Genomic DNA, 20,585 nt, shown 5'->3' on the forward strand with positions numbered 1-20,585 from the left:
CTCAAGTCATAGTAATATATCAGTACTTCATTCCTTTTTATTAATAACCAAATAATATTCCATTGTGTGGATACATAACTTTTTTCATTTTTAACTTTTTAAAATTGTGGTAGAAAACACATGCCATTTACCATCTTAACCATTTGTAAGTGTATGGTTCAGTAAAGTATATTCGCATTGCTGTGCAACAGATTTCCAGACCTTTTCCATTCTGCAGAGATGAAATTCTATACCTATTAAACAACTCCCCATTTTCCCCTTCCCCCAGTCCGATAACCACCATTCTACTTTGTCTCTATGCATTCGACTACTTTAGCCACGAAGCATGTGGGATCTTAGCTCCCTGACCAGGGATCGAACCTACACGCCCTGCACTGGAAGGCAAAGTCTTAACCACTGGACTGCCAGGGAAGTCCCTGAATTTGACTACTTTAGACACCTCATATAAGTAGAATCACATAGTATTTGTCCTTTTGTGACTAGCTTATTTCACTTAGCATAATGTCCTCAAGGTTCATCCATGGTGCACCATGTGTCAGAATTTCATTCCTGTCTAAGGCTGAGTAATATTCAATTGTATATATAAACCACATTTTGTTTATCCATTCATCTGTCAAACATCACATTTAAAAAATCCATTCATCACTTGATGGGCATTTGTGTTGTTTCCACTTTGGGGTTATTACGAACACTGCTATGAACACTCTTGTGCAAGTTTATACGTGGCCATATATTTTCAGTTGTCTTAGGTATATACCTAGGTGTGGAATTGTTGAGTGATATGATAATGTTTAACTTTTTGAAGAATTGCCAAACTGTTTTCCAATACAGCTGCACTATTTTACATTTCCACTACCAGTGTAAGTATTCTAATTTCTCCACAGCCTTGTCAACACTTGTTAGTGTCTGTCTTTTTGATTATAGCCATCCTAGTGGATGTGAAGTAGCATCTCATTGTGGTTTTGGTCTACATTTCCCAAATGACAAATGATGTCATGTTTATTCTTTAAATGGAAGAGAGGAGGGGGTATGCCCAGGAAAACTGTTCTAGTAGCTTCATTCCCTATTACTGTGAGGAGATTGGTGTGGCTGGGGAACATAGTGAGGGAGCGTCACCAGGATTGCTCAGGTAAAATCTAATATCAATACCTGAGACACTCACACCTCATATCTATGGGAATAACTCCTTTTTTTAGAAGCATCCTTGGGGGATTCCTTCAAGGGAGATCATATCTTCTGATCTCTGCTTGTTCTGACATTGAAACTTTTATTCCCATTACCTTTATATTCCATGTGTCCATCCATGTCCTCTGTCAGTTTTACTCTGAAAAGGTTGGGACTCCTCTTCCTCTTCTACTTGACAGCCAGCTCTACCTAGAGTCTCACCTTTACTTCTGGTCTGGGACTACTTCCTACCACTTAGGGACTAAGAACTGAATATACTTTTCGCTGACTGATCTTGTGCACTATACAGATCTTTTAGTAGAGAGCCTGAGTCACTGAGAGCAAGGCCTGATCTCCATTTTCTCCCTTCTCCTTTCAGTCAAACATGTTCAGACAGGATCACTGGACCATACCAAGCCCATCCCCTCTGGTCCACTGCCTCACTGTGAAAGGTCAAAATGAGAGCTCTGAAATGCATCACAGAATGCCAATGAGAAGGGCTGAAGTGGCTGAGGTGGACTAGTTTGAGGTGTTCTGCTTTAAGAAACATAGTAAAGTGTTAGGGCTGAAAACCAGTGAACTAAATTCAGTATTTAATTTCAGATGTTATTGATAACATCCAAGTTTTTGATCACTAATGATATTGTTGACCCTTCAATATTTGGGTTATTTTGTTCTATCAACTGATTAATTATAACCTTAGTCATGTCACTCAAAGTTTTCTCACAGGTTCACTGTAAGTTTATCAGCTTTTACCTAATTATGCCAGCCCACAATCAACAGAAAGGCTGCTTATCTGCCTGGAGAACATTTATTGAGTCTGGGCACTGGCACATTTTGTGGACAATTGAAGGAAAAACTAAAGAAGCTTTGAAGTTGTAAGTAGAGATTTTAAAACTATAATTATTAGACATGAAATTCAGGTATTAAAAAAAGGGATTTATGCATGATTGTTCAAACAGAGGCTTAATTCATTGCAATACACCACATAATTATACCAAATCGCCAGGGAAACAATATGAAGAATCAAGGCTGCTATAATGTTCAAATAGAAATTAAATGAAAGGTTCAGCTCACAAAAGTAGTATCAGATGATCATCTCAGTTATGATTGCTGGGCAGATACTCTCATACCAGGTAGATCACATTGAGGCTTTTTGCTTTTAAATACCAGTTCAACTGGCTACACATTCCACACGATGCAGACACTTTTCAGAGGATAAAGGTAATAAGGAAGTGACATTCTGCCTCTCCCACAGGTGTATACAGAGTAGTATAACATGTCTGAGTTTTGCTTTAGGTTAAAAATCAGAAGAGGACTATCCCTCGGAATAGATTAAATCACTCCCATTAATTTCAGAATATAACTGGCAGGGTCAAAGAGGAAAATAGTAAAAATTTGTTGGCGGTATTAAGAAACAAGAAAAGAGATCTTACAACAGTTACCTTCCATTAAGAGAGAAAAAAGTGCTGTTACGAATTATTTTCCACACATTTTCCAATTGAGAATATAAACAGTTTTGAGACATGATGGGTTTGTATGCTTTTGGGAACTGCGTATAAATTGCTAATATTCTTTTCTTGATCCTCTCTGGGATTTGTGAACATGTTTCTGTTCAGTACTTTGGAGGAATGAGTACTGAAATATCAATGCATGGATAAGTATATGTGCCTATGTTTTTGTATGATGAGCCAGAGGTATCTGTAACTGTTATGTGAATTTTACGAAGCTACTCAGTAGATTTTTACTTAAAAAATAAGAACACATTTAGGCAGAGTCACTACAAATGACCATTCAAAAATGATTTTTCAGAGTGGGAAACAACATAGTGTTGACACTGATGTTTGTAAACAATGTTGAGGAGAGATTCATTCTTCGTAGGTTTCATGTTTCTTTCTGTTTTGTATCATTTCCTGTACCTGAGGAGAATGAAAAAGATTTTTTTCCACTTGCAGTTTTGGTCTACTTGGAGTTACCTTATCTTGTAAGGTTAAAATATATAGACATTTAAAATACTGAAGTCCTTTAAAATTTTTGCTATCTTGTGGTTTTACATATTATCTTACTGTAAATTTAATTTGCAGGTTTCCTGACTGTTAAAGATGCTCAACAGATTGTCATGTAAAAAATAAATAAATAAAAATAAAATAAAATAAAATAAAATAAAATACAGAAGTCCTTGTACTGACTTGGCACAAATAATTTAGACTTTGATAAGTCACGAATATGTGTTGTAATATCTAGGGACACCATTAAAAATATTAAGAAGGTTATTAGGGCAGTGACCTTATTCTGTATGATACTGTAATTATAGATACATATCATATACATCTGTCAAAACCTATAGAATGTACAACACAAAGAGACTTTATTGTAAACCATGGACTTTAGTTAACAATAATACATCAAACCGGCTGATCAACTGCAACAAATCTACCACACTAATGCAAGTTGTTAATAATAGGGGAAATGGGGGAAGGAGAGGGAGTAAATGGGAACTCACTGTACTTTCTGCTCAAATTTTCTGTAAGCCTAAAACCATTCTAAAAAATAAAGTATATTAATTTTTAAAAATCACCCCAATGTGAAACCAAAAAAAAAAAAAAAGATTAAGAGAGTATAACTTCTAAATAGAGAGAAAAATGGAACAATAGAAGAAGATAAAAAGTAGAGGAAAAGAAACAAAACAGGCAGGACAAATAGCATATGGTAGGACAATAGGCTTAAACCCAAATATATCTTTAATAACATCAAATATAAAGGGACTAAATGCTCCAATTAAAAGCTTATCAGATTTGAATAATTATAAAAATTATAATACATGCTATATATAAAAAACTTATCTAAAAAACAAGTTAAAGTTAAAAATAATAAATATATACCATTTAAATATTGACTAAAATAAATCTGGTATAGCTATAACAATATTGAAAGGAGTAGTTAGAGTTCATGTTATACCTCTTAATGATAAAAATTCAATTTACCAGAAAAATATAAGAACTCTAAATTCATATGCACCTAATAACATAGCCTCAATTACATATACACAGCGTAAATTGACAGAACTATAGGAGATAGGCAAATTCACAATAATATTGGACAACTTGAACAACACGTTTAGCAAACCTGATCTAGTGGATATATTTAGACACTTCCCAATAATTGCAGAATAAATATTTTTTCAACCCCAATTAATTCATTCATGGCAATTAGCCATATGCTGCATCATAAAGCAAGTCAACACATTTCAAAGATTTGAAATCTTGCTCTCTGAGTAAAATGCAATTGACTTAGAAATCATAAAAAAAAGGGCAACTAGATATCTAATATTTGATAATTTATGTAAATAATCTAATGTAAAAAAAGTCCACAAGTTGAAGAAGAAATCATAATGAAAATTAGAGAATATTTTGAACTAAATAAACTAAAAACACCACACACTTAAATTTATGTGATAAAACCCATATGTATATATTATATATTAAAAAGGAAGATCTCCTTCCTATATGCAAGAGTAAGCAATAAAAAAATGAATTCTGCAAATAACAGCTATGTATTCATGGATAAAATACAACCCCCACCCACAAAAGAAAAACCCCACAAACCGAAACAAAACAAAAAACCTCACAGCTACCTGAAGGTTCTGGTGACTAAGCAAAGACAGGCAGATTTTGGAGAGGAGTCTAAACTTAGAGCAAGTGACCAAATGGAGCGAATTTCTCATTTTTTGTAATTTTGACCCAATGACAGTCATGACTCACAGACATAGCTATGGCTACACAAGAATGCCTCAAACTGTGACAGAAAGCCCCCTGTCTTTCTGGATGGAAGAATTACAGGAAGTAGACTGGTCAAATATGGCTAGATGCTGAAGAGTGAGGGGAAATCCTAGAAGAGGGGAGGAGATTCCTTAATTCTGTGCATGAACTCTGCACGAGCCTCAGGTTGACTTCTGAATCATGCATTCATAGGACAGATTCAAAGTAGTAGTAGGCTTAAGGAACTGACCTGAGCTATGACCACAGAAGGCAAGAGAGAGAGCTTACAATTCAAATCTAACCATGTTAACTGCCAGCTAAAACAAAAACAACACCATCACTTGTCAGAGGAGTATGACAGAACTCAAGTCCACACAGCATAATATTCACAATGTTAAGGATACAATTGAAATTATCCTAGTTGTAGAAAACCAAGAGAATGCTACTCATTTTAAATGGAAAAGATAACTTTAACTTCTTCCTTTCTGATTTGGAAGCCTCTTATATTTTATTAAAAATTTTTTGTTTGTTTGTTTATTTATGCCTAATTGCTCTGGCTAGGATTTCCAGTACTATGTTGAATAAAAGTGGCAAGAGTGGGCATTTTGTCTTATTTCTGACCTTAGAGATAAAGCTTTCAGGTTTTTACCACTGAGTGTGATGTTGGCTGTGGGCTTTTCGTATATGGCCTTTATTATGTTGAGGTAACCTCCTTCTCTTCTTAGTTTGTTGAGTTTTTATCATGAAAGGGTGCTGAATTTTGTCAAATGCTTTTTCTAGATCTCTTGAAACAATCATGTAATTTTTATCCTTTATTCTGTTAATGTGGTGTATCACATGAATCGATTTTCATATGTTGAACGACCCTTGCATCCCAGTGATAAATCCAACCTGGTCATGTGGTATGATCTTATTTATTTATTTATTTATTTATTTTGCGGTACGCGGCCCTCTCACTGTTGCGGCCTCTCCCGTTGCGGAGCACAGGCTCTGGACGCGCAGGCTCAGCGGCCATGGCTCACGGGCCCAGCCGCTCCGCGGCATGTGGGATCTTCCCGGACTGGGGCACGAACCCGTGTCCCCTGCATCGGCAGGCGGACTCTCAACCACTGCGTTACCAGGGAAGCCTGTGGTGTGATCTTTTTAATGTTCTGTTGGATTTGGTTTGCTAGTATTTTTGTTGAGAATTTTTGCATCTATATTCAACAGGAATCTTGGCCTGTAATTTTCTTTTCTTGTGTCTTTGTCTCTGGTATCAGGTAGTGCTGGCCTCACAAAACGAATTTGAAGTGTTCCTTCCTCTTCAATTTTTTTTTTTTTTTTTTTTTTTGTTTTTTGCGGTACGCGGGCCTCTCACTGTTGTGGCCTCTCCCGTTGCGGAGCACAGGCTCCGGATGCGCAGGCTCAGCGGCCATGGCTCATGGGCCCAGCTCTGCAGCATATGGGATCCTCCCGGACCGGGGCACGAACCCGTATCCCCTGCATCGGCAGGCGGACTCCCAACCACTGCGCCACCAGGGAGGCCCCCTCTTCAATTTTTTGGGAAGATTTTGAGAAAAATTTATATAAATTCTTCTTTAAATGTTTGATAAGAGTTCACCATGAAGCCATCTGATCCTGGGCTTTTTCTTTGTTGGGAGGTTTTTGGTTACTCAACCTCCATGCTAGTTAAAGGTCTATTCAGCCTTTTTATTTCTTTATGACTTAGTCTTTTTTTTTTTTTTAACATCTTTATTGGTATAATTGCTTTACAATGGTGTGTTAGTTTCTGCTTTACAACAAAGTGAATCAGCTATACATATACACACATCCCCATATCTCCTCCCTCTTGCGTCTCCCTCCCACCCTCCCTATCCCACCCCTCTAGGTGGTCACAAAGCACTGAGCTGATCTCCCTGTGCTATGTGGCTGCTTCCCACTAGCTATCCTTTTTACATTTGGTAGTGTATATATGTCCATGCCACTCTCTCACTTTGTCCCAGCTTACCCTTCCTCCTCCCTGTGTCCTCAAGTCCATTCTCTACGTCTGCGTCTTTATTCCTGTTCTGCCCCTAGGTTCTTCAGAATCTTTTTTTTTTTTTTTTTTTTTTAGATTCCATATATATGTTATGACTTAGTCTTGGTCAGTTGTATGTTTCTAGTAATTTATCCATTTCTTCTAGGTTATCCAGTTTGTTGGCATATAATGAATTGTTCATAGTATTCTCATAATCTTTTTAATTTCTGTGGCATCAGTTATAATGTCTCTTCTTTCACTTCTGACTTTGAGTTGCCTCCCTTTTTTGTCTAGCTAAGTGTTTGGCAATTTTGTTTATATTTTTTTAAAAAAAAACTTAGTTTCATTTTTTTTTGTTTTCCTATTTTCTATTTCATTTATTTCTGCTCTAATCTTTGTTATTTCCTTCCTTCTTCTGACTTTGGGCTTAGTTCATTCTTCCTTTCCTACCTCCTTGAGGTGTAAAATTAGGTTATTTGAGAGATTTCTTTTTTAATGTGTTTATTGCTATGAAATTCCTTCTTAGAACTCTTTTTGCCACATTCAATAAATTTTGGAATGTGTTTTCATTTTCATTTGTCTTGAGGTATTTTCTAATTTCCTTTTTAATTTTTTTAATTGAATGAAAGATTCTTTAAATTCTATAGTGTTTTACAATTTTAAAAAGTTTCACACACATGATTTCATATAATCCCCAAATAACCCTTTCTCCCCCACCCATATATTGTCCCTCCCCACTTCTCACTCCCCACTGGTAACCATAAGGTTATTCTCTATATCACATTAACCAAGATTGGCCATATACTGGGCCAAAAATAAGCTTCAGTAAATTGAAAAATATTGAAATTGTACACAGCACAATAAAACTAAACTGGAAATCAATAATAATGACATATCTAGAAATCCCTCAAATATTTGGAAATTAAACAACACAATTCTAAGTAAATAACTGGTCAAAGAAGAAATCACAAGACAAATTAGAAAATATTTTGAATTGAATGATAATAAAAACATGACATATCAAAATTTGTGAGATGCAACTAAAGCAGTGCCTAGAGGGAAACATTTTTAAATGTCTATATGAGAAAAGAAGAAAGGTGTAAAATCAACAATCTAAGGCCTGACCTTTAGAAGCTAGAAAAAAAGAGCAAAGTAAACCAGAATTAGGAAGAGGAAAGGACATGATGAAGATAAGCACAAAAAGTAATGGAAATAAAAAGGTAATAATCAACAAAACCAAAAGCTGGTTCTTTGAAAAGATCAACAAAAGTGATTAATCCCTAGCTAGATTGATTAAGAGAACACAACTCACATGAGAGGGATTCAACCTGCTGTCCTTGGCTTTGAAGATACAGAGGGGGACCATAAGTCAAAGAATGCAGTGGCCACTAGAAATTGGGAAGGGTCCTCAGCTTATAGCCAACAGGTATGGTCCTACAAACACAGGAAGTGAATTCTGCCAATAACCCAAATGAGTAGGAAATGGATTCTCCTCTTAGAGCCTCCAGAAAAGAACACAGCCTGGCCTGCCAACACCTTGATTTTAGTATAGGTAGACCTGTATCAGACCTCTGATCTACAGAACTATTAGAAATTTGTGTTGATTGAAGCCACTAAGTTTGTAATAATTTGTTACAGCATCAAAAGAAAACGAATACAATACCGTACACAAAAAATAACTACACATGGATCATAGACCTAAGCTTTAAAGTGACGATGATAAATCTCCTAGAAGAAAACATAGGAGAGTATCTTTGAAATTTGTATTAGGTAAAGATTTCTTAGATAGCACTCAAAAAGTAAAAAACTCTAAAAGGAAAGACTGATGAATCATATTTTATGAAAACTAAAAATGTTTGCTCTTTGAAAGACATTGTAAAGAAAAATCAAAGGAAAGCTACACCATGAGAGAAAATATTTGCCATACACTTACCTGATAACAGACTGGTATATCCAGAATATATAAAAACTTATAGTTCAATCATAAAACAACAACGTAATTTAAAAATGGATTGAAGATTTGCACGTACAGGTCACAAGAGCAGATATATATAAATGGCCAAAAAGTACACGAAAAGCTGTTCAATATTTCTACTAGGGAAAGGCACGTTAAAGCTACAATAAGATATTAGTGGAATGGCTAAAATAAGAAAGGCTGACAGATCAAGACTTGATGAGAAGAAATGGCTGCTTTCAGATTTGGGGCAGGAAAAGTATGAGTTTCTTTCTAGAACATCTTGTTATAGCACAAAGCAATGAAGTGATCCAAGATTACGAGGAGTGTTAAAAGTGCTAGGAGTCATCCTCAGAATGTTCCCATTGGCTTCAAACAGTAACATTTGAGCATCATCAAGAATAATAACTGCAAGGGATTGAAATACACAAAACACATTTAAATCTATGAGTTGATAATAATACTAAAAACATGGGTTACCTTTAGACAATTCTATGAAAGATTTTTATTCTGAAAACTGGTAAATAAAGAGAAAGAGTTAAGTATTTTCTCTGTTTTCCTATGTAATCTATGTCTTAGGGCAACCAAATAGTTGATGAGATGTATTATGACCAATAAATGAAAAAAGAATGATAAAATAAGAACATCACCATGTTTCAATCTCTATTGAATTAACGGGTCAAGCAATGATCATCAATAACTTCTTACAGCAAAAAGATCATCAATGGCTGGATCATTATGCACTGACTTATGGAGACAGACAAGAACATTATGGTGTAGTCTTTATAAGACAAAAAAAATTGAATCTGAATGTAAAGAAAATATTAGATATAACTATAATCAGCAATTTACAGAAAATATAGGGTTCCAAAGAACATGATAAGTGACATCATTAGAAAATAATCAGCAAAATCCAGACTAGGAAACTCTTCAGTACAAATGATCTGGTTACTTCAATAAAAAATACTGTAAAGGGGCTTCCCTGGTGGCGCAGTGGTTGAGAGTCCGCCTGCAGATGCAGGGGATGCGGGTTCGTCTCCCGGTCTGGGAAGATCCCACATGCCGCGGAGCGGCTGGGCCCGTGAGCCATGGCTGCTGAGCCTGTGCGTCCAGAGCCTGTGCTCTGCAATGGGAGAGGCCACAGCAGTGAGAGGCCCGCATACCGCAAAAAAAAAAAAAAAAAAAAAAAAAAAAAAAAAAAAAAAAAAAAAAAAATACTGTAAAAAAAAAATATATATATATATAGAAATGAAGGGTGAATCTTTATACAAACTTTATAATGTCCTAGATCTAATATATATATATATATATATATATATATATATATATTAGATCTAGGACATTTATCAATCAGTCAAAATTTATGGACCTTGTTCTGATGGAGTTAAAACAACAAAAAGTAGACAACTGGTGAAATACAAACAGTAACTTGTTATTTGATATTAAGGGATCACTGAAAATATTTTAGGTGATGATAGTATTGTGATTAGATTTTTAAAAATTAATTAATTTATTTATTTTTGGCTGTATTGTGTCTTGGTTGCTGCACGCAGGCTTTCTCTAGTTTCGGTGAGCGGGGGCCACTCCTCGCTGCGGTGCGCAGACTTCTCATTGCAGTGGCCTCTCTTGCTGTGGAGCATGGACTCTAGGTGCGTGGGCTTCAGTAGTTGTGGCGCACGGGCTTAGCTGTTCCATGGCAGGTGGGATCTTCCCGGACCAGGGCTCAAAACCGTGTCCCCTGCATTGGCAGGTGGATTCTTAACCATTTCACCACCAGGGAAGTCCCGTGATTAGATTTTAAAGTCCTTATATTTTATAGATATGTACTGAAATATTTACAAATGACACTATATTATGACTAGGATTTACTTCAAGATAATCTGGGGGGGAGGAAAGGGGGTAAGGTATATATCAAATAAGATAGACTTGTGGTAATAGTTATTAAATAGGAATAATGAGCACATGGAGAGTAAATATACTATTCCCTATTTTTGCGTATGTTTGAAATGTTTGATAGTTGAAGAAAATTTTGAGAATTAAATAACATACAAGGAATCTCCAGCAAATATTCCATCACTTGAAGGAGAAGAGAGAGGAAAAAAAGGGATAGAAGCAATATATGAAAAAATGCTAGCTGAAAAAATTTCAAAACAGATGAAAAACATTAAAACACAAGGGTCTGGAACTTCTATTTCCTCTAAAACCAGATTTCCCTCTTGTTTGAAACAACTAAAAATGGACAACATATAAGAAACGATGGTTTTCAAGATATCAGGCAACAAAGGACAGTGCTCTGTGAAAGTCAGGAAAGAAATGAAGTGACCCTTATGATTGCTCTACCCTACTGTCTTCAGAAAATTTCCTAGCCTCAGAGTAGGGAAAGTGAACCTGAGAGGAACTCTGCAGATCCCTGAGTTGAGGAGATGGAGCTGAGATCCTGGGGAAAGCAAGGCAGCTATAGTTCACAGGACAGAGTGCCAGAGAGGAGAGAACTGCACAGAAAGAACTCTGGAAATCTGCAGAAGGTCCCCTTCAGGTAATCCCCTGTGTATATATCAGTACATGTGTGTGAGGAAACTACCTGAGGCCATGGAAAGAACCAAGCCCGGAATACTGCCTATTATCATCAGTCAAACTGGAAAAACTTGTGATTCATGGGGCACTGGGTAGAGTACTCGAAAGGGTTTTGCCTCAGTAGTGGGGAATACTTAGCCCTAGATGAACACTGCTCTGTTTCACTCTAAAAAATTCTTAAAGCAAAATTGGAAAAGATCAGATTGTTTCCAAGTAAATTAGCTGGGTCCTGAAATAAAGCCCAAGAATATATATGAATACAAAAAAATCCAGCACCTACTAAGGTAAAATTCATAATATCTTGCACCAATCAAAAATTACCTGGCATACACCTAACTATTACAAAGTTATATGTCAATTATATCACAATTAAAAAATTACCAGGCATAAAAACAAGCAGCAAAAAGTTATTATAACTATATTCTCTTAAGTTCAAAGAAGTTAAGTAAAGATACTGACACTATAGAAAAGACACAAATAAACTGGGGATAAAAACTACAAAATTTATAATGTATGCAATGAAAAATACACTGGCAGTTTATTATTAATGGTACTGTAGACACTGCAGAAGAAAAGATCAGTAAACTTGAAGACATAGCAATAAAAAATATCCAAAATGATATAGAGGGGAAAAAAGGAATTAAAAAACATTAACAGAGCATCAGGGAGTTGTGAGACAACTTCAGCTGCCACAACATATGTGTAACTGGAGCTCCCAGAGGAGAGGGCTGGGATAAAAAAATGTTTGAAGAAATAGTGGCTAACAAATTTCCAAATATGCTGAATACTGTAAGCCCACAGTTCTTAGAAGTTCAAAGCACCACAACACAAGAAACATGAAGAAAACTACAACAATACCACTTTAAGTAGGAGTGTAAACTGGTCTGAGTACTTTGGAAAACTTTGGAGCAGCAATCTTTTAAAGCTGAACTTATGTCAATAACCTGTTACTTAGCAATTACATTTCTAGGTCTGAACCCAATAGAAATGCATGCACTTGTGCACCAAGAGACAAGTACGTGAATGTTCACTGCAGCCTTATTCACAACAACCAAAAAACTGAAAACAACCAAATGTCTAACTCATAATAGAGGATACAGAAATGAAAAGGAATGAATAATATGCACAAGATGAAAGAATCTCACAAACATACTGTTGCTCAAAATAAGCCAGCCCCCGAATAGCACAGTGATCTGATCGCATTTATACAAAATCTAAAAAAAGTCAAACTAAAAGTCAGAATAGTGGTTATTTTCTGGAAGAGAAAGAGTAGTGATTGGAAACAGGTACCATGTGGGATTCTGAGGAGCTGGTAACTTTCAATCTTTTGGTGGTTTCATAGCTCTATTTAATTAGTCAAATTGTACAGTTTTGATCTCTGTAATTTTCTGTATGTGTGCTTGAAAAGTTTTAAAAATGCAAATAAATATATTTTAACACATTAACAGCAGAAGGGAGAAAATCATACAATCACCTCAATAGATATAGAAAAATAATTTGATAAAATTTAATAATTCATGATAAAAACTCTCAGAAAACAGACTATAAGGAAACTGCCCTAATATGATTAGTAGTATTTATAAAACACAATAAACACCATAGTTAATGGTTAAATAGGGAACTTTTTTCTTTTTCTTTTTTTTTTTTTTTAGGATTGAGAGCCAGCAATGTGAACCACTGAAGCTATTTGTATTCACATTAATTCTACTGGAGATCCATAACCACTGTTCTATATCAGTGTTCCAACAGGAACAGCACTTTCAAAATAGAGAAATTCAAAGACAGTTTATTCAAAAAAGGACTATTTAAAAAGAATTAGGCATAAGGTAGTTACAGGAGATAATGCAATAATCCAAAGCTAGTAAAAACTGAACTAACTTTAGGACTGAAGGTCAAGAGGAGGGAACATTACTATAATTCAGAAGCAAAGAATTATGTAAAGTAAGATAGCTTAAGAGAAGCAGTGATTTCCAGACAACTCAGGACAGACAGACTGTGCAGCAAAGGACAGGGGAATAAATCTGACTTCACCCTCTTTCCTCCTTCCAGTCTTTCTCCATGGTTTCCTACTGGCTTAACCCAACTGGAAGTCAGAAGGAATAAGAGCCTATTGATCTAGTCCATACAGATTAGCTTCTCTGCAGGGTAAAGAAGAGAGGAAGGTAGATCTGAAGGGGCAAAGAGAAAATAAATAATACATACAATAAGACAAAAAGAAAGAAAAGGATAAGGATTGGAAAGGTCAAATAAAACTGTCACTATTTGTAAATGATATGATTGTATATGTAGGAATACCCAAAGTATCTACAAATGCATGATTATAATTAATAAGTTGAGTTTAATAAGGTTGCTGCATATGAGATCAACAAAACTGAGCTATATTTCTATGTCAGAAATTAGAACCTGAAATTTTAAAAGTTTCTACTTATAATAGCAACAAAAATGATAAAATACCTATGGATATGTCTATCAAAAGATATGTAAAATCTTGGACTTCCCTGGTGGTGCAGTGGTTAAGAATCCGCCTGCCAATGTAGGCCACAGGGGCTTGAGCCCTGGTCCAGGAAGATCCCATATGCTGCAGAGCAACTAAGCCTGTGTGCCACAACTACTGAGCCTGAGTGCCACAACTACTGAAGCCCATGCGCCTAGAGCCCATACTCCGCAACAAGAGAAGCCACCGCAATGAGGAGCCTGTGCACCGCAACAAAGAGTAGCCCCCGTTCACCACAACTAGAAAAAGCCCGCGTGCAACAACGAAAACCCAACCCAGTCGAATAAATAAATTTAAAAAAAAAGATATGTAAAACCTTTATGCAAATAATAACTATACTGGAAGAAATTAAAGACCTAGATAAATGGAGAGGATAAAGCTTATTGTTTCAAGCCGGTACTTCTCCCCAAATTGATCAACAGAGCCAATGCAATCCCCCCCAAAATCCCATCAGCGTTTGCTAGTGTGTGTGTGTGTAACCTGACAAATACTTCTAAATGCTGAAATGGAAATTCACAGACCTAAAACATCCAAGATATCTTAAAAGAAGAATAAGATGTGAGGACTTGCTCTGATAGATACTAAGACTTATCATGAGGCATTCTAATTAAGAGATTCTTGTAGTGGAGCAAGGATCAACAAATGTACTATAGGAATCAAATAAAAAGCAGTGCGGAAAGTACTGTCTTCATATAAGGTGCTTGGTCAATTGGATGTCTGCTTGGAAGAAAATAAAACTTGACCCCACCTCACATCCTACACAAAATCAATTCCAGATTGATTGGATATAAATGTAAAACAAATAAAATTTAAAAACAAAATAAAACCAAATGCTCCCCCCCACAAAAAAAACCCCATAAACAAACTTCTACAAGATAATACAGGGACTATGATGAGGAGCTTGGACTAAGGAGAGGCTTCTAAAATAGTACACCAGAAGTAATAAGAAGATTATTAAATTTGACTATGTAAAAATTCAGAATTCCTGTTCATCAAAAGATACCTTTAAGAGATAAAATAGAAGGCAGAGAGTGGGAGAAGATACCTGCAACAAAGAGTTCATAACCAGAATATATAGAAAACTGTTACAAATGATTAAAAAAAGACAAACAATACAATAGAAAAGAAGTATTTCCAAATGGCCAATAAACAAATGAAAAGGTATGCAACTGCTTCAGTACTCAGGAAAAACAAGTTGAACCTGCAATGATTTATTACTGTTCATACATTAAAAAGGCTAATGCTGTGGACTTCCCTGGTGGCGCAGTGGTTGAGAGTCCGCCTGCTGATGCAGGGGACATGGGTTCGTGCCCCAGTCCAGGAAGATCCCACATGCCGCGGAGCGGCTAGGTCCGTGAGCCATGGCCTCTGAGCCTGCGTGTCCAGAGCCTGTGCTCCGCAACGGGAGAGGCCACAACAGTGAGAGGCCCGCATACCACAAAAAAAAAAAAAGGCTAATGCTGAAAATACTGATAATACTAAGTGTTGGGTGTAGGTGATAAGGATGTAAGACAACTGGAACTCTAAAATACACTGCTATTGGGAGTGTAAATTGGTACAATTGCTTTGGAAAATTGTTTGAAATACTCTACTAGAGCTGATCAAACACATACCTGACAATCCAGCATTCTCTCTTGTGGGTATACACCCAAGAGAAATGTGTGTATATGTGCACCAAGAGATATGCACATGAAAGTTCCTAGGAAAATTTTTTGTAATAGCTCCAAGCTGGAAATAACCTGAAGGTCCACATCTATCACAGAAAGGATAAATTGTGGCATTTCATACAATGAGTACTATACAGCAATGAAAACGAATGAACTACAGCCACACACAACAGCACGGATTAATCTCACAGACATATTTTGAGAAGAATGAACCAATGAGTCCCTACTACATGGTTCCCTTTATATAAAGTTTAAAAGGTTGACAAGCCTACACAGATATAGGGAACAAGCTAGTGGTTACCAGTGGTGGGGGGCAAACTACTGGGTATAAGATAGGCTCAGGGATGTATTATACAATATAGGGAGCAGAGTCAATATTTTGTAATAAGTGTAGATGGAAAGTAGCCTTTTAAAATTGCATGAAAAATTAAAAAAACATTTTTAAAATCTCAAAAGTAAAGCTTTTGGCTCTAGAAGTCATGCTCTTAACCACCAAAAAAAAAAAAAAAAAAAAGAAATTTAAAAATAAATTTAAAAAAAGCTGACAAGTCTAAACCAAAGTGCTTCATGATTCATGTTTCATGGTAGAATTATAAAGAAAAGTGAGAATGTCATTATTGTAAAATTCAGAATAATAGTCCCTTTGTGGGGAGTGATAACCATGAAGAAAAGAAAGGGGGCTTCTCAGATGCTGGCAATGTTTTAAATTTTTTTTTAACTTGAATGGTAGTTACAGGTGTGCTCACTTCATGATAATTCACTGAGTTGTATGTGTTTTGTACACTTGTATGGGTGCTATACTTTATAATGAACAGAATAAGAAGCTTGTTCTTTTTTTCCTATTCCATACCTGGCACAGCATAAAACTCAGGGGGTCTTCTGGCTTTTCATAGACTAGGTTTTCAGTGATTTGCTGAGAGAGAGAGAGAGAGAGAGAAAGGCATCACATTATGGTTCTGAGCTAAAGCTATATGGTCAGGTTATACCTGAAGCAATCTTTTACATTAACCTAACATGTACCATAGCATTTTAAAGAAATTCATATATCTCTACATAGTGACAAATTACTTTCTTACTGCTGATAAATTTGGGCAAATTAAGGTAAAATGTGGAGGGATTAAAAATTTAGGAATAAATAGTAATGTATATTTTTCTAGTTTCTAAGATCAAAGAGTTTTGGGGAAAGATTTTGAGAATTGTGATTTTGCTAGACTGAGAAATCAACAAATTATTTGCTTTGAAGAATAGTCAAAGAAAAAGTTTTGAATAAAAATTTTAAAACACTGCATGATTTTTACATAGAAACTTCCTTCTAAGGCATTTGATTCTAAAAGGTGAAAATGATGTTCAGTGTTTGTAATAATAAACGAGAAAGAATATATAAAACTGCAGAGACCCCCTTCCATATGTTTTGCTGTTGTTGAATAACTCAAAAAATTATAATAAAGCAAGCAAAATTCTCACTTGCAGGGAATAACAATAGGGCAAATTTCTGGTATAAAATATTCTGGTCTGTTTAATGCATCCATGCTAATTAATTATTTCATATATGTTTCTACTGAACACATATTTATAACTAATTTTTCTGATAACAATGTTCAATGCATAAGCATTGTTTTTTCTTGACAGATAAAAGAAAATTGCTTACAGAACAATTAGAATTCTACTTTCTACAGCTTTCATCCTTGAGTTTAATAATTAGTATTTCTTTGGTTAAAGCCAGAAAATCCAGCCATTAGCATTCTCCCACAAAATGACATTTTAAAGAAAGAAAAGGCATACAGCGGTGTTAATAAAGCAAATATCACTTATCTCTATTTTATATGAGGAAACTGAGATTCACAGAAGTTAGGTAATTTCCTCCAAATCACAAAGATGAGAAGGGACAAAGTTAGCTTGGAGCCCTGGGATAACAGATTTAAAAATTTGTGCACTTTCCTCTATTTCCTACTTCTTTAAACTTAAATTCTTCCAGTTTAAATGCTTTCATTTGGGGTGGGCCACTCTTACTTACAACTTTCTAACCACAAAGTTACTTCATGTATATATGTCATTATATATGTATGTATACCTTGCTGCATAATAATATTAACATAAAGATACACGTGTCAGGAGAACAGAAACAAAAACAACCCACAAAACAGCAAAAACTTCATAAATGTGATAACATTTTATAACTCTGTATTGGCCAAGGAACGTTATACTTTAGAGAATGTTCCAGCCCCATATCCTGAGGTCTATAAAATTTGTAATTTCAAGAATTAGAAGCAACTTTTAACTATGTCATTTTTCTCCTAAAGAATGTGGTTTCTTAGATGGTCACAGGTTGGTCATCTTTTTTTTTTTTTTTTTTTTTTTTTTTTGCGGAGCACAGGCTCCGGACGTGCAGGCTGAGCGGCCATGGCTCACGGGCCCAGCCGCTGCACAGCATGTGGGATCCTCCCGGACCAGGGCACGAACCCACATCCCCTGCATCAGCAGGCGGACTCCCAACCACTGCGCCACCAGGGAAGCCCGGTTGGTCATCTTTTGAAAGTATTATATTCCTGCCTGGAAAGTCTTTTTCTCTCCTTTGCAATTGCCATTATTTTGTCCTTCCTTCCTAGTCTGGCTCAAACTTTAACCCTGGGCCAAATTTTTTCCCTAGCAACCAACCTATCAGACCTCTAATTCCTCTGAAGGGCTTCATATCATGGTAAGAATCATTCATTTGGTGTTTATCATTTACTACTTTTGGTTAATATGTCTTAATGCACTTACTGACTTCTCATTAAGATTATATCCCTTTTATAGCAAACACCCTTTCTTGTACCTCTTATAAGCCAGGTCAAAGTTTGTTGTTTACATTATCATTACTTTAAAACTCACAATTAAAAAAGAGGTTGAGCGGTTTACCTGGAATATTTGCAGAATGTGGTGTTTCTCCATGTATTGCAGTGAAACTTGATAAGGATCTTCATATACTATAGGAGGGAACGGCTTCTTATAAGGTTGATTGTATGCCTGAAAACTCCTTCTTTCCTGGTATTCTGAAATATCAACCTAAAATGGAAATATCCCCCAAGAGAGTCTTTAATGAATTGAAAATCCCCAGGAAGTTTTGTTGCTATTGTTGCTGTTATCAGCGGAATCTGGTATTGATGGGATCTGAACACCAGGAATTAAGAGCAAAGACATTATTATGAGAGACCTGGCTGATTCTCCAGGCAATGTAATGCACCTTAAGTCCTGGGAGGTACCTTAGACATCCCCAATCTACTTCAAATACTTTTCCCTTCACAGAGATTTCCAACTGACTCCAAATTCCTTTCCTTTGGTAGAAGCCCAGAGGGGGAATGACTTAGTGTCCCAGTGTTAGCAGCAGAACCGGGACTTGAAACCCAGGTCTCCTGAATCCTGGTAATTGATCCTTCCTGAATGGGCTTACTTAGTGTAGCAGAGAAGGCAATCCATCTCTTTATTTCCCACCCTTCTCCTGCCCTTCCTGAATCCTATGGGTCACACATACCACAACATGTGCCCTCTTCCTGCATTCTGCCAGACCCCTGGCTTAACCTCCAACCTCCCAGGTGGGTATCAAATGCCCCTTTAACCTACAGGCTTGGTTTCCACGGGTTGAGTTTTTCCTTGGCTGATGATATCGTCCAATTTGGATGAGATGGAGGGAAATCTTTGGGAGTAGGCTCCGTCTTTTGTTTGGAAAGTACTGGTCAATCTGTGATCAAATGGGATGAATGCTTGCAGATCAGCTACATTTTCTGTTTTGGTTTCAAGGGAAGCCTTGGATATGTTGCCATCTGCCTGGCCAGGCTCAAATTTGCAGGGTTGTACTCTGAAGTCAGCCTCTTTGTCTTCCTTGTTGTAGCCAAGCTGGTGGAATAATCTATCATCAGACCGGCTACGTTCTCCATAGTCAAACAGGTTGTCTTCTGTGTAATCATCCTCTGCTTCCACTAAATCATCAGCCTGGTCAGATTCACCGCCAGCCTTGTCAGGGTCAGCAGCCTGGTGTTCAGCTGGTTTAGTAGCTTGATCATACACTTTGCGGTGTGTCTTTACAGATGTTCTGTGGTCAGCTTGGTCAGACGATCTATGATCAATCTGTTCAGAAGTTTTTCCCTCAACCAGGCCGGACAATATACTTTCAATCTGTTGAGAAGCTCTTCTCTCAGCCAGGCTGGACATTCTGTGATCAATCTGCTCAGAAGCCCTTCGTTCAGTCTGTTCAGAAGTACCTTGTTCAGGCAGAGCAGACATCTGGCTGTCAGTCTGTTCAGACTCCACACCACCAGCTTGGCTAGATGCCTTGCTGTCCATCTGTTCTGACATGCTTCGGTTAACCTGATCAGATGCTCTACGATCGGCAACATTAGCATGGTTGGATGCTCTGAGGTCAGCCTGATCAGATGTTCTTTCTCCCATGGATTCATATGCTTTGTGTTCAGCTTGATTAACTACGTTGGGTTCAGCCAGGGCAGACACTATCTGGGCAGTCTGGTCAGCTGCTCCGTGATCAGTCTGGTCATCTGCTTCCACTTCATCCTGGTTCTGCCTGTTGTTTTCCTGGCTGTCTGTGTGGCTGTCATTTGGGGACTTGGCTGTACTTTGGTTTTCCGACGATTCCGCCAGAGCCTCTTCTGGAGGCTCTTCCATTTTCTGGCTGGTACCAGACTGGTTTAGATTGCCAGACGCTGTGGGTGGGGCCGGGCCGGGTAGTCTAGGCGACCTTCGGAGCGCACCAGACAACAATGCCCGCCGGCTTTGTTTGGACCTCCGAGCTCCAGCTCTTCCGGGCGCGCGGGCGGATGCCGGTGGATGCCGGGAGGTGAGCGGGGGAGCCCCGCCGCTGCCTGGGGAGGGGATGCCTCCGGGCGCCCAGCGTGGATGCGAGTGCAGGGGCGGACACCCTCTCCCAAGAAGTGGTGATGCCCACAGGCTGGCGTCGCCACCGCCCAGTGACTGGGCCTCAGGTCTCTGT

At 37.2% G+C, this 20,585-nt stretch overlaps 1 protein-coding gene across 1 annotated transcript; it reads right to left on the reverse strand.

The window, feature by feature from the left end:
* Nucleotides 1-3,032: 3,032 nt before the first annotated feature.
* TEX55 (testis expressed 55) lies at nt 3,033-20,260 on the reverse strand (the record flags this gene model as incomplete). The annotated part of the gene is made up of 4 exons (XM_079704990.1): nt 3,033-3,083; nt 16,458-16,520; nt 18,503-18,649; nt 19,205-20,260. 4 exons carry the CDS (start codon nt 20,258-20,260, stop codon nt 3,033-3,035), a joined length of 1,317 nt encoding a protein of 438 aa, XP_079561116.1.
* Nucleotides 20,261-20,585: the final 325 nt, after the last annotated feature.

The sequence above is a fragment of the Hyperoodon ampullatus genome (assembly GCF_949752795.1).
Source record: "Hyperoodon ampullatus genome assembly, chromosome: 5".
Lineage (NCBI taxonomy): Eukaryota > Metazoa > Chordata > Mammalia > Artiodactyla > Ziphiidae > Hyperoodon > Hyperoodon ampullatus.